Source organism: Chinchilla lanigera, unplaced genomic scaffold (genome assembly GCF_000276665.1).
Source record: "Chinchilla lanigera isolate Chin_1 unplaced genomic scaffold, ChiLan1.0 scaffold00034, whole genome shotgun sequence".
Taxonomy (NCBI): domain Eukaryota; kingdom Metazoa; phylum Chordata; class Mammalia; order Rodentia; family Chinchillidae; genus Chinchilla; species Chinchilla lanigera.
In genome coordinates this window covers 5,142,844-5,160,706 of record NW_004955435.1, presented here as the reverse complement: position 1 = coordinate 5,160,706, position 17,863 = coordinate 5,142,844, and the positions used below count along the sequence as shown (strand labels likewise).

At 45.7% G+C, this 17,863-nt stretch overlaps 1 protein-coding gene across 1 annotated transcript in view; it reads right to left on the bottom strand.

The window, feature by feature from the left end:
• The window catches only part of Cdc14a (cell division cycle 14A), a gene marked incomplete at its 5' end in the record, with an annotated part of 130,677 nt that overhangs the window by 69,546 nt on the left and 43,268 nt on the right, over positions 1-17,863 (bottom strand). Inside the window, 1 exon segment of the mRNA XM_013516522.1 lies at positions 3,787-3,866. Coding sequence (XP_013371976.1) covers positions 3,787-3,866 — 80 coding nt within the window.

Genomic DNA, 17,863 nt, shown 5'->3' with positions numbered 1-17,863 from the left:
TTCAACTTTTGCAAACACTTTTATGAGTACTCAGGAATGCGGATATGAAAACCGCTGCCCTGACCAACACAGGAGCAAACTGGAGATTCCATTAAGGGCTGGTGGTCTTGCAGGGCTTTCGATAAGCAGCAGTTAAAATGACTTTCTAGAATGTCTCGCCGATAGGATACACTGCATTTGGCTGATACAGTGAAAGGGACAGAACCTCAAAAGATCCCCTGCCAATTCAGCCCGGCTGATGCTGCCCCCAGAACTGAAAGACCCCTTGTTCTCTTAAAGACCACTGCCGAGACCACTGCCAAGAATTAAAGCAGATGGAAAATGCCCTCTTCCTCGAGTTTCCAGGGAGACTCACTCCTGATAAACACGTTGGCTATTCTTAGTACAAGTGAAAAGTACAATTTTGACAGATACCTTACACTTCAGTGGGACACCCCCAGGACTGACTGATTCACACACAGTAATAGCACATTTCCCCAGGGTCACACCAACCCAGAAACTACCACTAGTGTCAACTACACTCAACTTAATCAAGAACAGACAGTAAAGTTATATAAATCTTTTTTAATTTGTCTCATGTTTGGTGAATGTTTAACTAGGTCAACAGGGGGCTGGGGATTTAGCTCAGCGGCAAAAAGCACCTGCCTGGCAAGCGCAAGGTCGTGAGTTCGGTTCCCGGTACCGGAGAAAAACCAAAAAAAAAAAAAAAGGTAAAACAAAAAAATAAATAAATAAATAACTAGGTCAACAGAAAACTAATTAATTTAAATATAATTCCAAATTTAAAAATCAGGGGGTTTTTTTGGTTGTAATAAAGTACCTACACTATACATATCACATTATTTAGATCCCATTTAACATACCACTTAAAAAAAAATCTGATGCCATATGAAAGTAAAAGTGAAAGCACCCAGAATCAAAACCTGGGCCGTCATGTTCCAGCTTTCATCCTCACAAGGAAAGCAGCCGCAGGGCCTCCTCCTAACACTCCCTACCCCAGTTCCCACACACCTCCGCCTCAGTATTCCCGTCACATCTGTCTCTAACTCTAATAAAGCACCGCAACTGTCTCATTCACCCGCGCATTTACACAAACTGTACACTGAGCTTCTCTGCAGTAGAGATCATGGTGTCCTAACCATTTTTAGGTCCACAGGGCCATTACAATGACTGACAAAGAAAAAAAGCAATAAATTAATGTACGTATTCCCTTGTGATACCACAGGGAAATGAACTCAATTTCCACTCTCCAGAGGACAGTCAGGGCTGCAAACAAACAATTACAATATAAGACGTTTGCTTTAAGGCTATATATATATAATACATAAAGTGTAACAAGGAATTACAGGAAGAGGGTTTGCCAAGCTTCCCCAGAAGAGGAAAGGTTTTATAGAACTGACTGCTTAGATGATTGTTTGCTAAATGAATAAGTCTTGAAGAGCAGCATTATCTAAAGTCAGAGGAGTCATAAAATTCCTTTATTAGAAAAACACGAAAAGATAACAGCACATACGGGAACACACGCACTTGAGTGACGAGTGCATCTGAAAATACCAACCATATCGTCAACAAGGCTTGAAAACAGTCTCCCTTCTTAAAGGATTTGAAGCAGTAACGCAATGATATCTAACCAGAAGTCTGTTTTTAGGTAAGTTTAATTAACAGTTGAAAAGGCTCAACAATGACAACAAGAGTGATTTGACAGAGTGAAAAACCTGGCGGATGATTGAAACCCAGATAACAACGAAGGCCAAGGCAATGACTGACGAAAACGAGGATGAGGGCGCTCCCTGATGACGTCCCTTTAGCCCAGGGAGCCTGGATGCTGACAAGAAACAACACACGTCTCAGACGGGGAGAAACGTCGTTTCTTTAGTCCAATCCCCAAAAACCAGGAGTAGTTTCCCATCTAAATTCTTCACTAAAATACAAATTCCCCGTTCTTGGTACACAGTTTATGAGGAGTTTGTATTTACAGAGACGGCTTAATGCAAACCCAAGTCCTGGGGTTCTGAGTTATCCGAAAGATAGAACTTGCGTTACACAAGATCAGACTCATAGTAGCAAACTGGTGCCTACATAAAGGGACAGGCGCCTCGGACTTATACTAAACATTCTTTTCGCATGTGAGGACCTTCTAATAGATTGCTAACATATCTCTACGTCTAACCACAATACAGCAACACACTCCAGTGTATCTTCTGTTTCTTACTTATAAAATAATTTGCTTTTGTTATGTACGTGTACCAACTCCCCACAAGAAATGTAATTATGTACTGCAAACATGTACTAGCAAAGAATAAAAATTGGAAAAACATAAAATAATTTGAGAGCAAGTGAATTTTTTAGAAAATTACAATTAAAATACTAAGAAACAACGTGTCTACTTAGTGACATGCTGAGACCTTGTCCTGAAATACTAAATATAAACAAGGGCCAGGAATGCAGCTCCGTGTAAAGACTCTGAGTTCAAATCCCACCACTGCACAGAAACACGGCCAGAAAAAAAAGCCTGCAAATACTTCTAATTTAAAAAACAAACTGAGTCCTCAGTGTCTACAGAAAAAGTACAGAGGGTTTCTCAAATCGCCTCGGACACAGCAAACACCCCAGGACTTTGCGTAGGACACACGCGTGCCTAATGCGCTCCTCCACTCCCGAGCTGTGTACAGTGCTCATGTGAGCGCAGTTCATTTGCGCCGACAGACCTGCCTGCCTCTAGTAAAATACGCGATCATTGAAGATCTCCTAGTCATCCTATTTATAATCATCGTGGATAATACTTACTTCTCATTCATAGTAACAATGAGAAACACAAAAATCCGGTACGACACAGGGCACAGGACAGCTGCACTACCTCATGTAATCCTAGAAACACCCTGTAGCCATTTTACAGATAAGGACACGGAGGCTCAGAGAAGGTAAGTCATTTGCCCAAGTTACTTATGCTTCCTAAAGAGAGTCAACAGGGCAGTGAGGCTTCCAACCCAGTGTCTCTGAAGCGTACGCTCCACCACCTGGCGTACAACTGAGGTACGGTGATTACATCATCACCTTTTCTGGCAAAACAGATTCTACTTCACAAAGAGCTTTCACATTTATAGGAGGCACTAGAAACGGAGAGTTAGAAAACGTTAATTTTCCTTACAACTCTCCTACACGTAAGCTGACATTTTTTATCTGTTCTTACATGACTGCTGGGCAGGGGCTTGGCTTTGCTCTCCCTGGCGAGACTAGGACTTGGGTGCCGCCCTCCGCCATCCCGGTCTCCCCACCTGAACACCTGCTGGGTCCCTCTTGGTCTCGCCTGTGGGCTCAGAAATAGCGACAAGACCCTCTTGGGTCTTAAAGGATTGTGTGTTCATCGTTCGCCACAACACCCCCTAACCGAGCGCCCGGGGCCGGGCACGCGAGTGTGCAGCGGGACGGGCAGACCGCGCAGGGAGCCCCGCAGCCGCGCCGTCGCTGTCGGGAGCTGTGCCAAGAAACACAAGCGACACAAGTGCACAGATGTGGACCCACAGATCAGCACACAGCCAAGAGCACGAAACGTGAGCACAGCTCTTCAGAGACGACGCTGTGGGAGGTGTCTCTCCTTGTGTTTCGATTTGGTTTGGGTGTTTTGTTCTTTGTTTGTTTGTTTGCTTGTTTAGAGGGGGGGAGAAAAGAACTACCATCTCATTTCATCCCATACGACGTAACAGCATCGTCACTGTCTGAAGACAACGGAAAGCACAGCAACTCGACTGCAGCCAAGGTCAGCGCAGGTCTCGCGAGCAGGTATACCTGAACGGGAGGTAGGGGGGCGCCGCGCCCGACAGCAGCGCTCTGTAGGCCTCTTCGGGCGTCTTCTTTAAATAGATTACCTAAGACAGACAAACAGGAACATTTAGAAAGTCACCAAAGGATGACACGCAACTGATTTCACAACTCATCAAACCCGCACTTTGTTTCTTCCACTCAGAGAGACAACTGCCGTGGAGATAACGGTTGTTGTTGCAGCCCGGTGCTGGGTGGAACCCAGGGCCTCCGCCCCGACCTACATCCCCAGTCCTTTCTCAGTTCTTATTTGAAGACACGGTCTCAGGACATTGCTAGGTTTCCCAGGCAGGGCTCAAACTGCATCCTCCTGCCTTAGCCTAATGTTGTTTGGACAGCAGCCAGCTTAGCAAATTTCCATTTCAGCTTGAAACTAATCACTACCCTTGCAGACGGGTGAAGGCTCAGAGGCAGAAGGCAGATCCCCGAAGCAGCCAGCGAGGGCTGCTCCAAGGCACACTGCCCAGACACAAGGCCAGGGACAGCCAGACCTCCTCCGTCAGTGCATTTTGTGGTGACCCAGGACCAACGCAGGCCTCCTCGACCCTGGCAGAAGGTCTGAGCGCTCCGACAGACATCACGGCGCGCAGGACACCTGCGGGAGGCCCACTCAGCTCTCAGCCAGCCGCTCTGCACCCCTCTCTAAAAGCACACTGAGGGGCTGGGGATTTAGCTCAGCGGCAAAAGCGCCTGCCTGGCAAGTGCAAGGTCGTGAGTTCGGTTCCCGGTACCGGAGAAAAACCAAAAACAAAAAAAAAAAAGCACACTGAGACGGGTAAAAGGGGCGCAGGCCAGAGCACTGCCACTCCCGCCAAGGGTCCTGGAGGGAGACAGAGCTCGGGAGGGGGACAGGGCGCAGGTCAGCAGCTGGGAGGGGAAGAGGGCAGGCAGGAGCGGGAAGGAGCCCCAACGGTGCCAGACTGAAGCGCAGCACAAACCATGGGAGAGTCTGATCTTCTCCCCAGTACAATTTATATTTTAATTCTGAGCAGAGGGCACTGACCCTTTCCATCCAGAGTCTGAATTTAACTCAATTCCTAAAACCCTCTCCGCCTAGAACCAAAGGCACCGTCTCCTCAGTAAGTCCCCGCACCCCAGCCCTCAGCGCCTCAGGCACAGCATGGCAAGCCCGTGTGTCTCAAAAGTAGGGTTTCCTCTCTCCGCACAAAGCCGCTCGGAGCTGTGAGCCGCTGCGCTCCACTAGCGATACAGCACACGTATTTATTTATTAGCAACTACAGGACGAGCGAGTACTCCTATGTTGAGCTCTCTAAGGAAGTAAAATGAGCGGATAAAAAGTACGTCACGCTTTAGGAACAGGGCCCCACATTCACCTGGCAAATGAAGGTCTGATGAAGCACACACCAAAGTGAACTGAGTATGACACAAAACCGCACTGCAAATGGACTGTGAATGCAGTAATCAGAAGGCATCGCTGTGATCAGCACACCTAGCATTCCAACGCTCTGGGAGGCCGAGGCAGGAGAATCGCAAGTTCAAGCCCAGCCTGAGGAACAGCGACTTCACAACAGCCTGTCTCAAAATAAAAACTAAAACTGAAAAGGAATGAGGATGGCGCTCAGTGTGAAGGTTCGGGTTCAATCCCTAGTACTACAGAACAAAAACACAAATACAAAAACAAAAGCACTCTGGTCCCAAGGCACAGGTTCTACAGAGAACCAGGACTCGAGCTGCAGTTCAAAGAATTACAAAAGCATTTACAATCAACCCCAGCCTTGAAGACCCTTTGCAGCAACCAGTATCACAACAAAATCTGACTGCAACCCAACGGCGGATTATGTAACTGAGCTGGTTCTACCGCAGCACTTCCCCGGCCCTGAAGAGCTGCAGCACTCAGAAGTTAACTATGGCGGCTCGCAGAAAGCTTCTGCGTTTGATTAGATAATTAAAGCTCAGACAAACAGCCTTTGAAAAGCAAAAAAAATGCAATTTCCTCCTGGGGAGCAATTACGTTAATTCTCTCTAATTGTGCAGCGGTTTCTGCAGGAGGGAGTCGCCAGCCCAGGGAAACCTCCTCAGACGGGACCCCACCGGGCTTCGAGCCTCCTCTCAACCTGCGTGACGGCGCACATGACCGTGTCCTCACACTGTAAGAGGAGAGCTTTTGTTTTTATTTTTATCCCAGTGCTAAATTATTAATAAGTGCAAAGTGAAACCCAACAGGGGCCATCTAAATTCCAGGCAGATTCCCGGCGCATCTGTTACAGGCTGACCTTTTACAACCCGAAGGCAGGGACTCAGGGAGAGTGGGGAAGTTCTCCTGGTACATGTGCGCCGTGTCAGGAACACACAAACTGCCATTTTTCTAGCGTGTATGCCTATGCCAGATCTCCTTCGACATCTCTTTATTAGAGAGAGAGAGAGAGAGAGAGAGAGAGAGAGAAAGTAGGTCTGACTGAATCGCAGAAGGCAAGTAGCATTTGCTCAAGACTTGCTGTCAAGCAGGCTAAAACTCAGAAATGTAAGGGACTTTCCAAATTCATATCGCTGCTCCATGATGGTGAAGAATTTGAGCACATATCTGACTCCAAACATCTGGGATGAAAAGGACTTGCCACGTTCTTAAATTCTAAGTTTAAAATTATGCTTGATTTTAAAAATCAGGTGATTTCAAGTTATTAACAGTAGCTGTACCTGAGGAATGGGGCTGGTGAGAGGAGGAAGGGAAACTTGCTACTCTGCTGCAGTCTGTGCTGTCACTATTTTGTGCAGACGGAACAAATGTGTTTTTCAGATGTGAAATAACTAAATCACTTACAAAATGTTAAAAGCATAAAATAAAGTCTGTAATGGCCAAAAATTTGTTACCAGATTTTTTATTTTTCAGTACCAGGGACTGAACTCGGGGTCTTCACACTGAGCTATACCCTCAGCCCTTTTTCTATTGTTTTTTTGGGGTTTTTTGGGGTTTTTTTTTTTACATAGGGTCTCACGAAGTTGCTAGTTGCCCAGGTTGACTTGAACTTGGAATCTTCCTGCTTTGGCCTCCTACTGCCAGATATTCTAGTATTTCCAAAAATATTTTCTGGGAATAAAAACCTAGTTCCAAGGCATCTGCTAAATATTCCGATTATTCTTTTAATATTTCTGAAGGAACAAAATAAATTACTATATATTCTTTTCACTACCTAGTATATATAAACATAATGGAAAGAATTTTCCCAAATTTTGACTGATGCAACTTGTCAAAAGCCATTTGCATGTAGATAGTGCTTGGGGCACTATGCCAATGGAGTAATGTATGCATCGCTTTTATAAAACCGCCATGGGGCTGGGGTTTAGCTCAGCGGCCCGGCGCCTGCCTGGCAAGTGCAAGGTCATGAGTTCAATTCCCAGTACCAGAAAAAATAAAAAAATAAAAAATAAAAAAAATTAAACTTAAAAAAAAATGTATATATATATATATATAAAACTGCCCTACCTTGCCAGGAAGTCCTAGAAACCTCCTCAATAAAACAATATTTTAACATATACTTTCTTATTTTTAACTGTGTATAAGTCAACCAATTAAAGTGATTTTTTTTTTCTGTTTAATTGACTTTAACACCAGTACCAACTTTGGTTCTTAAATACATTATCCTAAGAGCCAGGATTCTAACATATATAAATTATCATAGATATATGAGGTGCTTAACAACACAGAAAAATTACAGTACGACAAGCAAGTATAATTGTTTACTAATGAGCCAGTGTTGCCTAGACCTTAATTAACCAGCACCCACTTTCTCAATTTCTGCCCCCCACACCACCAGCAACTACCACTTCTCTAAGTAGTCACAGTCTTCTAGCTTAAATCAAGTGGATGTGAAATGTTTTACATCATCGCTATAGCTGGAAAACCTGCCACTGAATCTACACATAAATCAATATAAAAATATGCAACAATTACAATTTAAAATGTCTGTGTATATACAACACACTGACAATGTATCAAATGTTAAATCTGTACCAATGGTATGGAGAAATGCCAAACCAACATGAGGGGTTAAATAAAATCTTCTTAGAATTTATCTACAAATAGGTCTAAATCTTTTTAAACTGAATCCTATGGTTATTATATCGTTAAGGGGTACAAAATATGTGTGTGTGTATGTCTGTGTGTGTGTGTGTGTGTGAGAGAGAGAGACAGACAGACTTTCAGAAGCATCTTCAAATTTACAACTATATTTTGGTACTTGGATAATTTAATCTCCCTGATACACAAGCTGTAATTCTTAAGACAACAAATGGCTTAATATAGAAGTCCGAACCAGACTCTGACTCACGCATTCGCTAATGGTCCTTCCCTGGGGACATTTGTCTCCAACCTCACTACATTCTTTAGCTTTGTTTTTAGGTGGCTGTTGTTTCCTCAAAAAAAAGTTTTACTGCAAATTCCAACACCAATATATACATACACACACCCCTCAATACATTTTACAAAGACACCTCTGCCCCTATGTTAATTACATTTATACATAGCCATGTGGAAAGTAAAAGTCCTCTTGAGGATTTAACATGGCTTTCTGAGAGCAGATTCTTCCATTTGGGCAGCTGACTTCCTGTTACTTGTTGAATGCTTTATTTGTTTAAAAAAGAGGAAACAAATGCTGAGGACAGTCCTTCCCAGTTGGGTAGTGCCGCTGCAGCCCTGCTATGACAGCTCAAAGTGAGCCTTCCAGCCGCTGCTGAATCAGTTACATTCCTTCCAAACAGAGGTTTCCAGAAAACAGATGTTACAGCTTGAAAGCGGCCTAGGAGAATTCAGATTCACCAAATATGGAAGACACACCAGAGAGACTTTCTCTAAAGCTTTCAGACTGGGTTTTGCACGCCCAGAGCACTACCTGCGGCCATTACCAGCGTCACCATGTGCCGTGCGCGGGTTCCAGCCCGCTCCCGCACCGTCACCAGCCTCTCCCTCACTGCACCATCTTCATCAAATCAGCTCCCAGACGGATTCTTCCCCCACAGTCTCTCCGCACCACAACACATCATTTGGGGACAAGAAGAGGACGGAGCGGGATGTGGCCCGAATCTTGAGTTTCCTGGCCCCCAGGTGAGTCTCCGCCTGACTTCTCCGTGAACGCATCTACGCTGCACTTCAAACCCGTCTCCACACTCTGGAAGTGACACCCTTCCTCTCCACCTCTGCTTCTCCTGCCCACCACAGTACAGTCGGCTTTACTGAGGCGCCAGACGCTAGGGCTCAACCAGCAGCAGATCAAAAACTTGGGGAACAGTAATAGCAATAAAATATAGCAGAACAATAAAAAGCTAGAAATTAAAAAACAATACAGTGCAAGTATTTATAGAGTACTTACATTATGTTAAGTATTCCAGCTAATCTAGAGACGCTTTAAATATGCAAGAACATCTGCCTCATCACTTGCAAATATAACCAGGGACTTGAGGATCCGAAGATTTTTGACATTCAAGGAGGGGGGTCCTAAACTAATTTCCTGAGGGTACCAAGGCAGGAATGTGATTCTGGAGGAGGGCTCCTCAAGCCTCAGTCCTGCGCAAAAAGCCCCGCCCTTGCTGTCACCTTTCACCAAAATATGGCCCTGCACTACTTCTCCAGATGCACCTTCACTGCTCCTTCAGTGAGCCCGCCCTGCCAGCCTCCACTCCTGCACTGCTGCTAGGTGTCAGGCATGCCGGATCCCTGCTGGTGTCTGCGGCCTTTTTCCAGAACCCTGTGCTTACCACCGCTGCCTGTTAACATTCTTCCCATTTCATTAGCTAGCTTTGATCTTCTCAGCCAGCTCACTACCTCAGTGACCACTGCCTCCGCAATGCCCTGATTCTTCCATCTAGAACCCTTTCCCTACCCCCAGACTCCAGGGTGTGACACTGGAGTCCAAGAGTGATAACACGCGCAACGATGACGACGAAGACAGAAATGCTACGTGCCGGGCACTTTCCACACTCTGACTTACTAACCCTCACAAGCACGCTGAGAATCAGCTGCTCAAGGTCACAGAGCTGGCCGCGGTGGAGTCAGGCCGTTGGTGCCATTGCGGACACTCAAAACCACTTCATGATGCGCCTTTCAGCTCTGTCAAGACTTTCCTTTACGCTGCAGCAGAAAGCTGGAGTCGGGAACCAAGTCCCCCACGCCTTGCTAAGCCTTCCAATGACTCCTGTCAGCCTCAGTAAACAACTGCTTCAAACTTACAAGGCACTAAGAGTGTACCTACTCCAGAGGGTGACTTCAGCTTAATTATTAACTGGGGAAAGAGATTTTAAAAAAAAGTCACTACAGCTTCAGTGGCAATAGCCAGGGAAGCGAATAAAATTAACTTTCCAGGCCCAAATATGTGAGAGCATCAAACTCGGAGAATCAGATCTCCAAAGCTGTGCTGAAAGACAAAGCACTGAGGAGGCCGATTAAAGACAAGAGCTCTGGCTCACGTGATTTTATTTCCTACAAGGAAACATCTCAGAGGGTTAAGGCACACGTTCAGCCCCAGCTGCTCACTCTCCCTCTTCCCGCAAACTGCTCTGAGGCCGCACTCCGCCGCGCCCAGCCCCTGGGAAGAGGCGCTGGCAGGAGGCAGGACACGGCACAGATCACCACGATCCAATCAACACACGTTTGATGTGCTGAATGCTTACAACCTGCACAGGAACTTGAAGACACAGGATGCCACAGGGAGAGCTGAATGTCCCTGTAATTCAGCCTGATTAAGGCATTTAAAGACGCAGGCAGCAAGAGCTCCAAAGGGGGAGGGAGCGTGAAGGGCCGGACCGGGCCTGAGGCCACCTTGAATCAAGGTGGCATTCGAACGGCCACCTCCTCCCCTGCCTTGGGCTGCCCTGGAAGCCAGGGCTCTGAGGCAGGGCAGGCTTCCTTGACAACCTGGTGAGGCGGCCTCTGCCCGGGTTCCCAAGGCTCTCCGCCCCGCTCCCTCGAATTCTTGCTGCAGTTCGTTTCTGTGGTTATTTGGATTATTCCATCTCCGGGTCTGCAGATCTCAACACTGTGCCTGGCACATCGCACATGCTTTAAAAATGTTTGACGCCTGCACAGTTGGCAGGAAGAAAGAAGGCACTTTCTGGGCAAAGAAGAATGACACTGTCATAGGAACAACCATCATCTGTCTGGAGTGAGACGACGGTGCAGGGCTCAGGCACCCCGATCTGGAGCCAGCCTGCCAGGCTTTCCCCCGAGCACAATCACGGTAATTCTCTATGCTCCTGTTTCCTTCTGTGTGAAGCAGGGGTGGAACTGTAAACTACTTTGTAAGGATGGTCCCTGGGAAGGATAAATGAATTAATAACATGATAAAGAACACAGAACTATGTCCTGCACACAGCTCTTCAATAACAAGGGAACACAGACGGAGACAAACTATGATCCCAAAGTATGTTTTTCTCTTTTTCAGACCTGAAACCATGCGGATCTGAACTTACACATTTCTTATGCCGAAGCCCTGCAGCTTGCCCACATCCACAGACACTAAAGCACAGGCCGCGACTGCCTCTCGGGACTGCGACGACCAGAGACCAGCACAGGGACAGAGGAACAAATGACCTTCTGAGCCCTTAACTTTGCTCATTAAAGTATCGCCTGTGCTCTCTTCCGAAGTAATCAGTGACTCAAAAGTGGTTTTTGCTTAAAAAGAAACTGTGACTCTTCACCTGGGCCTACAGACTCAACAGGTAACTAACTAGAACAAAGGCGGGCCTGCATTTCGTAGAACTCTGAGTCAAATCCCCTACTTCCATAACCTGATTCACCCTCCTTCAAGACTGAGGACACTAAGACAAGACACTGACAGGCACATCCAACTGTGCCCGGAAGTCCCCACTGCCCTGCACTTAGGTCACCTTGGATTCCAGCAGCGCCTCCGAGGCTGAGGCTGCCCCAAGCAGAAACAGTCATCTCCTGGAGACCAACTGCCTCCGCTAGCAATAAGCACTCCGCAGGCGCCATCTTCCAAACCCAGAAAGAGAAAATGAGCAACCTGACCTAACCCACCCAGCAGATCCACCAAACCTGGCCAGGTCCTTCCGTGAATGAGCCAGTCTGATCTACACCAGACCGCGCTTCCTTCAGTTCACTGGGCTGAAGTCCCTTCCTGATTTTCTCGCTTTCCTCTGCAAAGGGGCCAGCTTGCTCCTTGTCAGAGCTGTGCCCCCTTTAGCTTTCAACCCTCCAGCTCAAGTCCCTTACCATATTCTTTTGCTCTCATGTGAGAACTTTTGCCTGTAAATTCCTGCTGGCTACCTCAGGTTTAATTTCCGTTACTTCTGATGCAAGGACGTATGCTAGCCAATGACAGCTACGGAGCAAAATCGTAACACACAGAATACCAAGGAAACTCTCACTTTAAGATACACACATTGATCTTGGCCTCAGTTCTGCCTCTTCAAAAGCTCCAAGTCTCCTGGTGCCTCAGTATCAACAACTATAAAAGAAATGCCATCGGTCACTGCCTGATCAGATCCACTATGAAAATATCACAAAATCCCAGAGGTAGCCCACATCTCTCTGCAGCAAAGTAAAGTATAAAGAGCCGACATTAGGAGAACTAGGTTCATTTTGTTATATTTGAACTTCTGAACAAAAGAGTAAGATTGAAGAGGAAGTTTCAACTAAGGCTGAAGAGGAAAGCAAGTGCCAGTCACCTGCAAAGAATGAAGCACAGAGGTTTACGGAAAGAACATCTCTGAGGCAAGAAACTGCAAGGAGGTTAAACAAAACTTCAAAGTCTCCTGTCAGGCTCCAAAGTTTGGTTCTCAGGCTTCTTAAATGTCAGGGCACTTAATTTATAAACTGCTTTTTCCTGAAGGCAGCACTTAGTCAGTACTATTATACACAAGCACAAATAAAATCTTTAATTTTACTGCATTTAGTAACATTTTCTTCTTAATCATTTCCTCCCATTGTTTTCAGTAACTAAGAAAAAAATTTGCGTTCTGATTTATGATTTTCAAATAAGAAAAAGTCACACATTTCTGAAATATACAAATGAGTCTACTTTTGCTCTAACAGCTTACAGAAACAGAAATCGAACAATCACTCACAAATCAGAGAGGTAGGTCTGGTCACACACCAAAAAGGCCACTCTATTTTTAAAACGACTTGTATTTTAGTCAGTATATTTTAAATCTATTGTGCTACACAGTCTAAAACAGAAGAAAAATAAGTGAATGTTTTCTCCTACAGACTTTGAACACATTATAAAAGAAAATAACTCATTCTTCCTGTTCTTCAAGTCTATTACAAATCACCGATTATGAGGTCAGCAAAGTATAAGATGATATAACTGCTTAACAAATATGGAGCCAAGGTTAATTAGGAAGTAAGGGAGAATCCAGCATCAGGCCTTGATCGCCATCACTGATTTTTACCCTAAAAATATTTAATCTGGCATCCTTTGCAGAGCAAAGGGTAGAAATGACTGTGCTTTTTGAGGTAATATTTGCTCTGAAACACTCTTGTATAACATCTTTCTATACTTTAAGTTGGGATTTGATGTACAGACAGCGAACAGCAGACTATTCTATTCATGTGAGAATTTGTTTGGAATATAAACACTCCCTCCACCCATCTCTCCTGAGTGCAATCAGAGTAAACCAGGGGGAGCTCTCTGGTGGGTGAGCAGTAGACAACATCAGCCATGTGTGCCTTCCAAGTTAATTTGACGGGAAAGAGAATTTTCACAACCAGCCTGAAAAGATGCCCTTCCAGAACTGACAGATATAGAGAGGACAAATGCACCACTTGTGCTAGCACTGTCTCCATGACACAAGGGTCTTCTTCTGCCTGAGGCAAATTCACGTTACAACACAGACATAACTGAGCAGTGTGCTAGCTTGTCCTTCACTGACAAACCAAGCACACACCAAGCCACGGCTCTCAGCACACAGAAGCCTGATGCGACCCCCTATAAGGGAAAAGGTGAAAGTGTCTGGTGCCAAGCAGACCTGAGTCCCTAAATCTTCCACAAGCGAGGCTGTTCTGCTGAACATGCAGAGAGACGTAAGCCCACATATCAGACATCATCCATCGTAACAGTTTCTGTATAAAACACAAAAACACAATCCCTCCAGAATATCACAGCATAATACTCTCAAACTGAATGGCTTCATGCTAAAAACTCCCAGTGCTGAGTTGTACCACTTATTTCTGGATATAGATACAAGATTTACTTCATGTAAATCTTTTTTTTTTTTGAGACAGGGTCTCACTGTGCAGTTCAAACTGGCCTTGAGCTCATTTTGTAGCCTAGACTGGTCTCGAACTAACAATGATCCTCCTGCCTCAGCCTCCAAAGTGCTGGGATTACAGGCGTGTGCCCCTAGCTCATAAAATCTTTCAAATGAAGAAGCGAAAATGAAAGAAGGTGAAGAAGTGTGTTCTTTAAACCAAGGACAAATGTGATCAAGTTTAGAAGGCCCACTCTAACAGATTATGATTTAATACTTAAATCCTTTTAACATCTATTATCAATTAGGAAAAGCCCTTATCTTGCAAGTCAATGATAAGCCAAAAGCTTATTCAGAAAGGCTAACATTTCAAGTTCTGTCAATATTTTACCCACAATAAAAATTCAAAATTGTTAGGTTTCTAGACTCGTCCAAAAACAACACTGTGAGGCCAGGTGTGGTGGCACACACCTGTAATCCCAGCACTGAGGAGGCTGAGGCAGGAGGATCACTGCAAGTTTGAGACCAGCCTAGGCTACAAAGCGAGTTCAAGGCCAGCTTGAACTGTGTAATGAGACCCTGTCTCAAAAAACAAAAAACAAAACAAAAAAAAAAAAAACAAAAAACAACACTATGTTTCATATTACCACTAAACAAAAACAATATATATAAAATAAAATATAATAGAAAACATTATTGTGAAAACTAAATGCAAACCCTAAAATAATTAAAAAAGTATACTGGCTTTTTACATTCTCTCCCTTCAACGGTAATACTTGAGGCAGCTACACGAGGAAATGAATAGGTTTTCAGTGGCTCTAAATCGAACGCTGACTTCAAACGTTTTGATTGGTAACTTATTGTATCTAATGCAATTTCAAAACGCAAACCTTTCTCACTGGTGCAAATATGAGAGGACAAAGATTTTCTTGCTGCAACTGGAGGAAAACATTGGTAAGTAGAGGAGGTCAAAACCTTTCTGGACAAGCACAGGAGGAAGACTACCAGACAGGGACACAACCCAACTGAAGCAGGATGTTTCCCATCAACTGATGGCAACTGATCCATTGAAGCCAGCTCCGCTCTCCCAGGAAGAGGGGGAGGGCGGAACGAAGAATCCAATGCACTGATTCTAGTAACAGAGCTCACACCTGAGATCTCTGCTGCTGTTTAGCAGTCTGGACTGAGAGCTGCACCCAGGGCTTCCCACTGAGCGCATATCTCCACCCTACCCCTTCTTTCGTGGTGGGGTATCATGAAGTCACTAAGTTACCTGGGCTGGGCTTTTTCAAATACACTTATCTTATTCTTTTCAAATTTTAAGAAGCTTGTAGAGAAAATGTTACGCACACTGCTAAGAAGCTACAGTGATGGGAACTCCATCGCAGGTCCGGAATCTCACAGTAACTTGTAAGCTACCCTTCTTTGAACTTATTCAAGAACAGAAAACTTAGCAATGAGCACAAACAAGGAACTGGTTGTTCTCCTGCAGTATTTAACAAAGAGTTGTTGCTTAGAGAATCCAGAGGAAACAGGAGCTCTGCCCAGCAGTTAGGTGTTTACAGAAAGGACGCTGGGGCAATTTTTCTGCGCATTAGCCTGAACTGTTCAAACATACGCCACATGACAGGACCGGCCTTCAAGAAGATAACAGAAGTAATCACTCCTAAGTGGGCAGAGAGTTTTTAAGTAATCATGTCCCCTGAATACCTTAGTTCACCGATTTCCACCAACAGAGCTGAAAAGAACTGAGGGTAATGCCAACTTAGGTAAAAGTCATCAAAGGCCAGCCAAGATGCCCCGCACACATTCCCAACACAGGAACTGCACAAAGCCCACCCACCTACCCTGTGGCTGCGAGGACTCTCCTCTCCTCTGGCTCGCTGCTATGAGCAGACCCCACCTCTTCCAGAAAGCGGCCCCCTTCACCCTAGGCGGCCATTTCTCAATCCCACGTATCTTTTGATCAGCAGCAAGACTTACACTGCAGGATTGCGTGGTAGCGAGGAATATGAGGACGGGGAAGGGCAAAGGGAAAGGAGCGGATAAGCAGAGAATTCTCCACATTTCTACATACAGATAACTCATTTCTTCATTCAGGAAAGAGTTACTGCCACCGGGTACCGCAGATAATTACCAAGGACAAGCTGACCTCGTGGGGCACCCTTTTTACATGTGTAATCTTCCAGCTAGGGAATCCCAACTTTAAGGACTCCTCAGAAAAAAAAAGAAAAAGAAAAAATACAGATGGCTGCTTTAAAACATAGACATCCTGATGTACCCTCCCTGAGGTTCTAATTCACCAAAACTGAAGTCTGGCCTATGAACATTTCTGATATATAACTCAGGTTGGGGAGCACTGCTATACGTATTATCATTAAGTAAGTCAAAAGGCAAAATGACTGGATTCTGTCACTGAACTACAAAAAGCACTCTTCTCCTAGCTTTAGGAGACAGCTGGTAGAAGAAGGGAGGGCTACACTCGTGGTAAAATCCCAAGAAAATACTGGAAGGCTTTGCTAATGCCCAACCCACGTACCAAACCCACCTCTCTGCCCGTGTGTCAAGCTGCAGGCACCAAATCACGTCATAGGGATGTAAAACTGAAGACAGGGGAAGCAGACATGTAAACAGCCAAACCGGCATGCAGAGTGGCATAAGAGAAATCTGAATCCCAGAGGTAACTGAATCATAGCAAGCTTCAAGCAGAGATCTAAACGCTGAGTTTAAAAAGTCTAAGCACAAATCAGGTCATTCCAACTCTCGCACAGCTTCTCAAGTCATACAAAATGAAACCCCGACGCTCTCCCTTCCCAGCCACACAGGCCTTGGACCCCTCCCCGTGCTGGCCTGGCCTCCAGCTCCGGGCTCCGGCTCCACCGCCTGCGCCTCGGCTCCTCAGTCACCAGCTCACTCCCAGCCTGAAGCCTCTGCACACGCTGTTCCCTCTGCCTGGAACACTCTTGCTCTTCATTGTCATCAACAACAGCGCAGAGAGAGCTTCCTGCAGCTGCAGTCTGAAGCAGCCACCCCGTCACCACTGCACTGCCACACAGCCGCCACCAAGGGCCATTCATTTGTCCATTTGCCTCCCCCAGCGAAACACAAGCTCTGTGAGGACAGGTCCTCTCGCCTGCTTACTGCTACCCCTTGAAGCCCAGCATCGGGCACAGCTGCTCAACCAATATTTGTTTAGTGAAAGAGCAAACGAACCACACAGAAGGGGAGAAAGACAATTTCCTTCTAAAAACTAATAGTCATATTCAATTGGGAAGGTTACAGCAGACCTCTACTTCTCCCTTTTGATTAGATTACTAGGAAAATCATTATTAAATTTTGAATTTAGGTAAATCAAAAACAATTTCAGTTATAATCAACCCAAAAACTTCCATTACTGCAGTAACGCTACTCTATATATTATCCGATTTTAGAACGGGAGGGGGAGCACGAAGGGAAACAAAGGAGGGAGAAGTGGTCAGGACAGAGGAAGCCGAGGTGAAAGTCGTGGGGAAAAAACCAGGAGTGGAAAGGTACAGAGAGAAAAGAAGAAGGAGTGGCAGGGAAATGAGGGGACTGGCTATTTCGCGTGGACCCGGGGCGTCCAAGCGAGGGGGAGCTGCTGGGCAGAGGGCAGGAAGGACGGGAGTGCCAGGGACACCAGGGCTCTCGCTGCTCCCAGCTCTGCCTCGGGGCCAAGTCTGTTATGTCCTCCGGGCCTGTCGGGATGCACAGTGAAGGCTTCAGGGGAGGCCTGGGAGGCAGGGAGGAGCTCGCTGAGTTTGGGTGTCATCTGTGAGGAGCACGGTGTGAGACTGAGCAACTCCTCAGGGGAAGGGCGTCTCAGGGCTGACACAGCACACAGCGTGAAGTCAGAGGCCCTTAA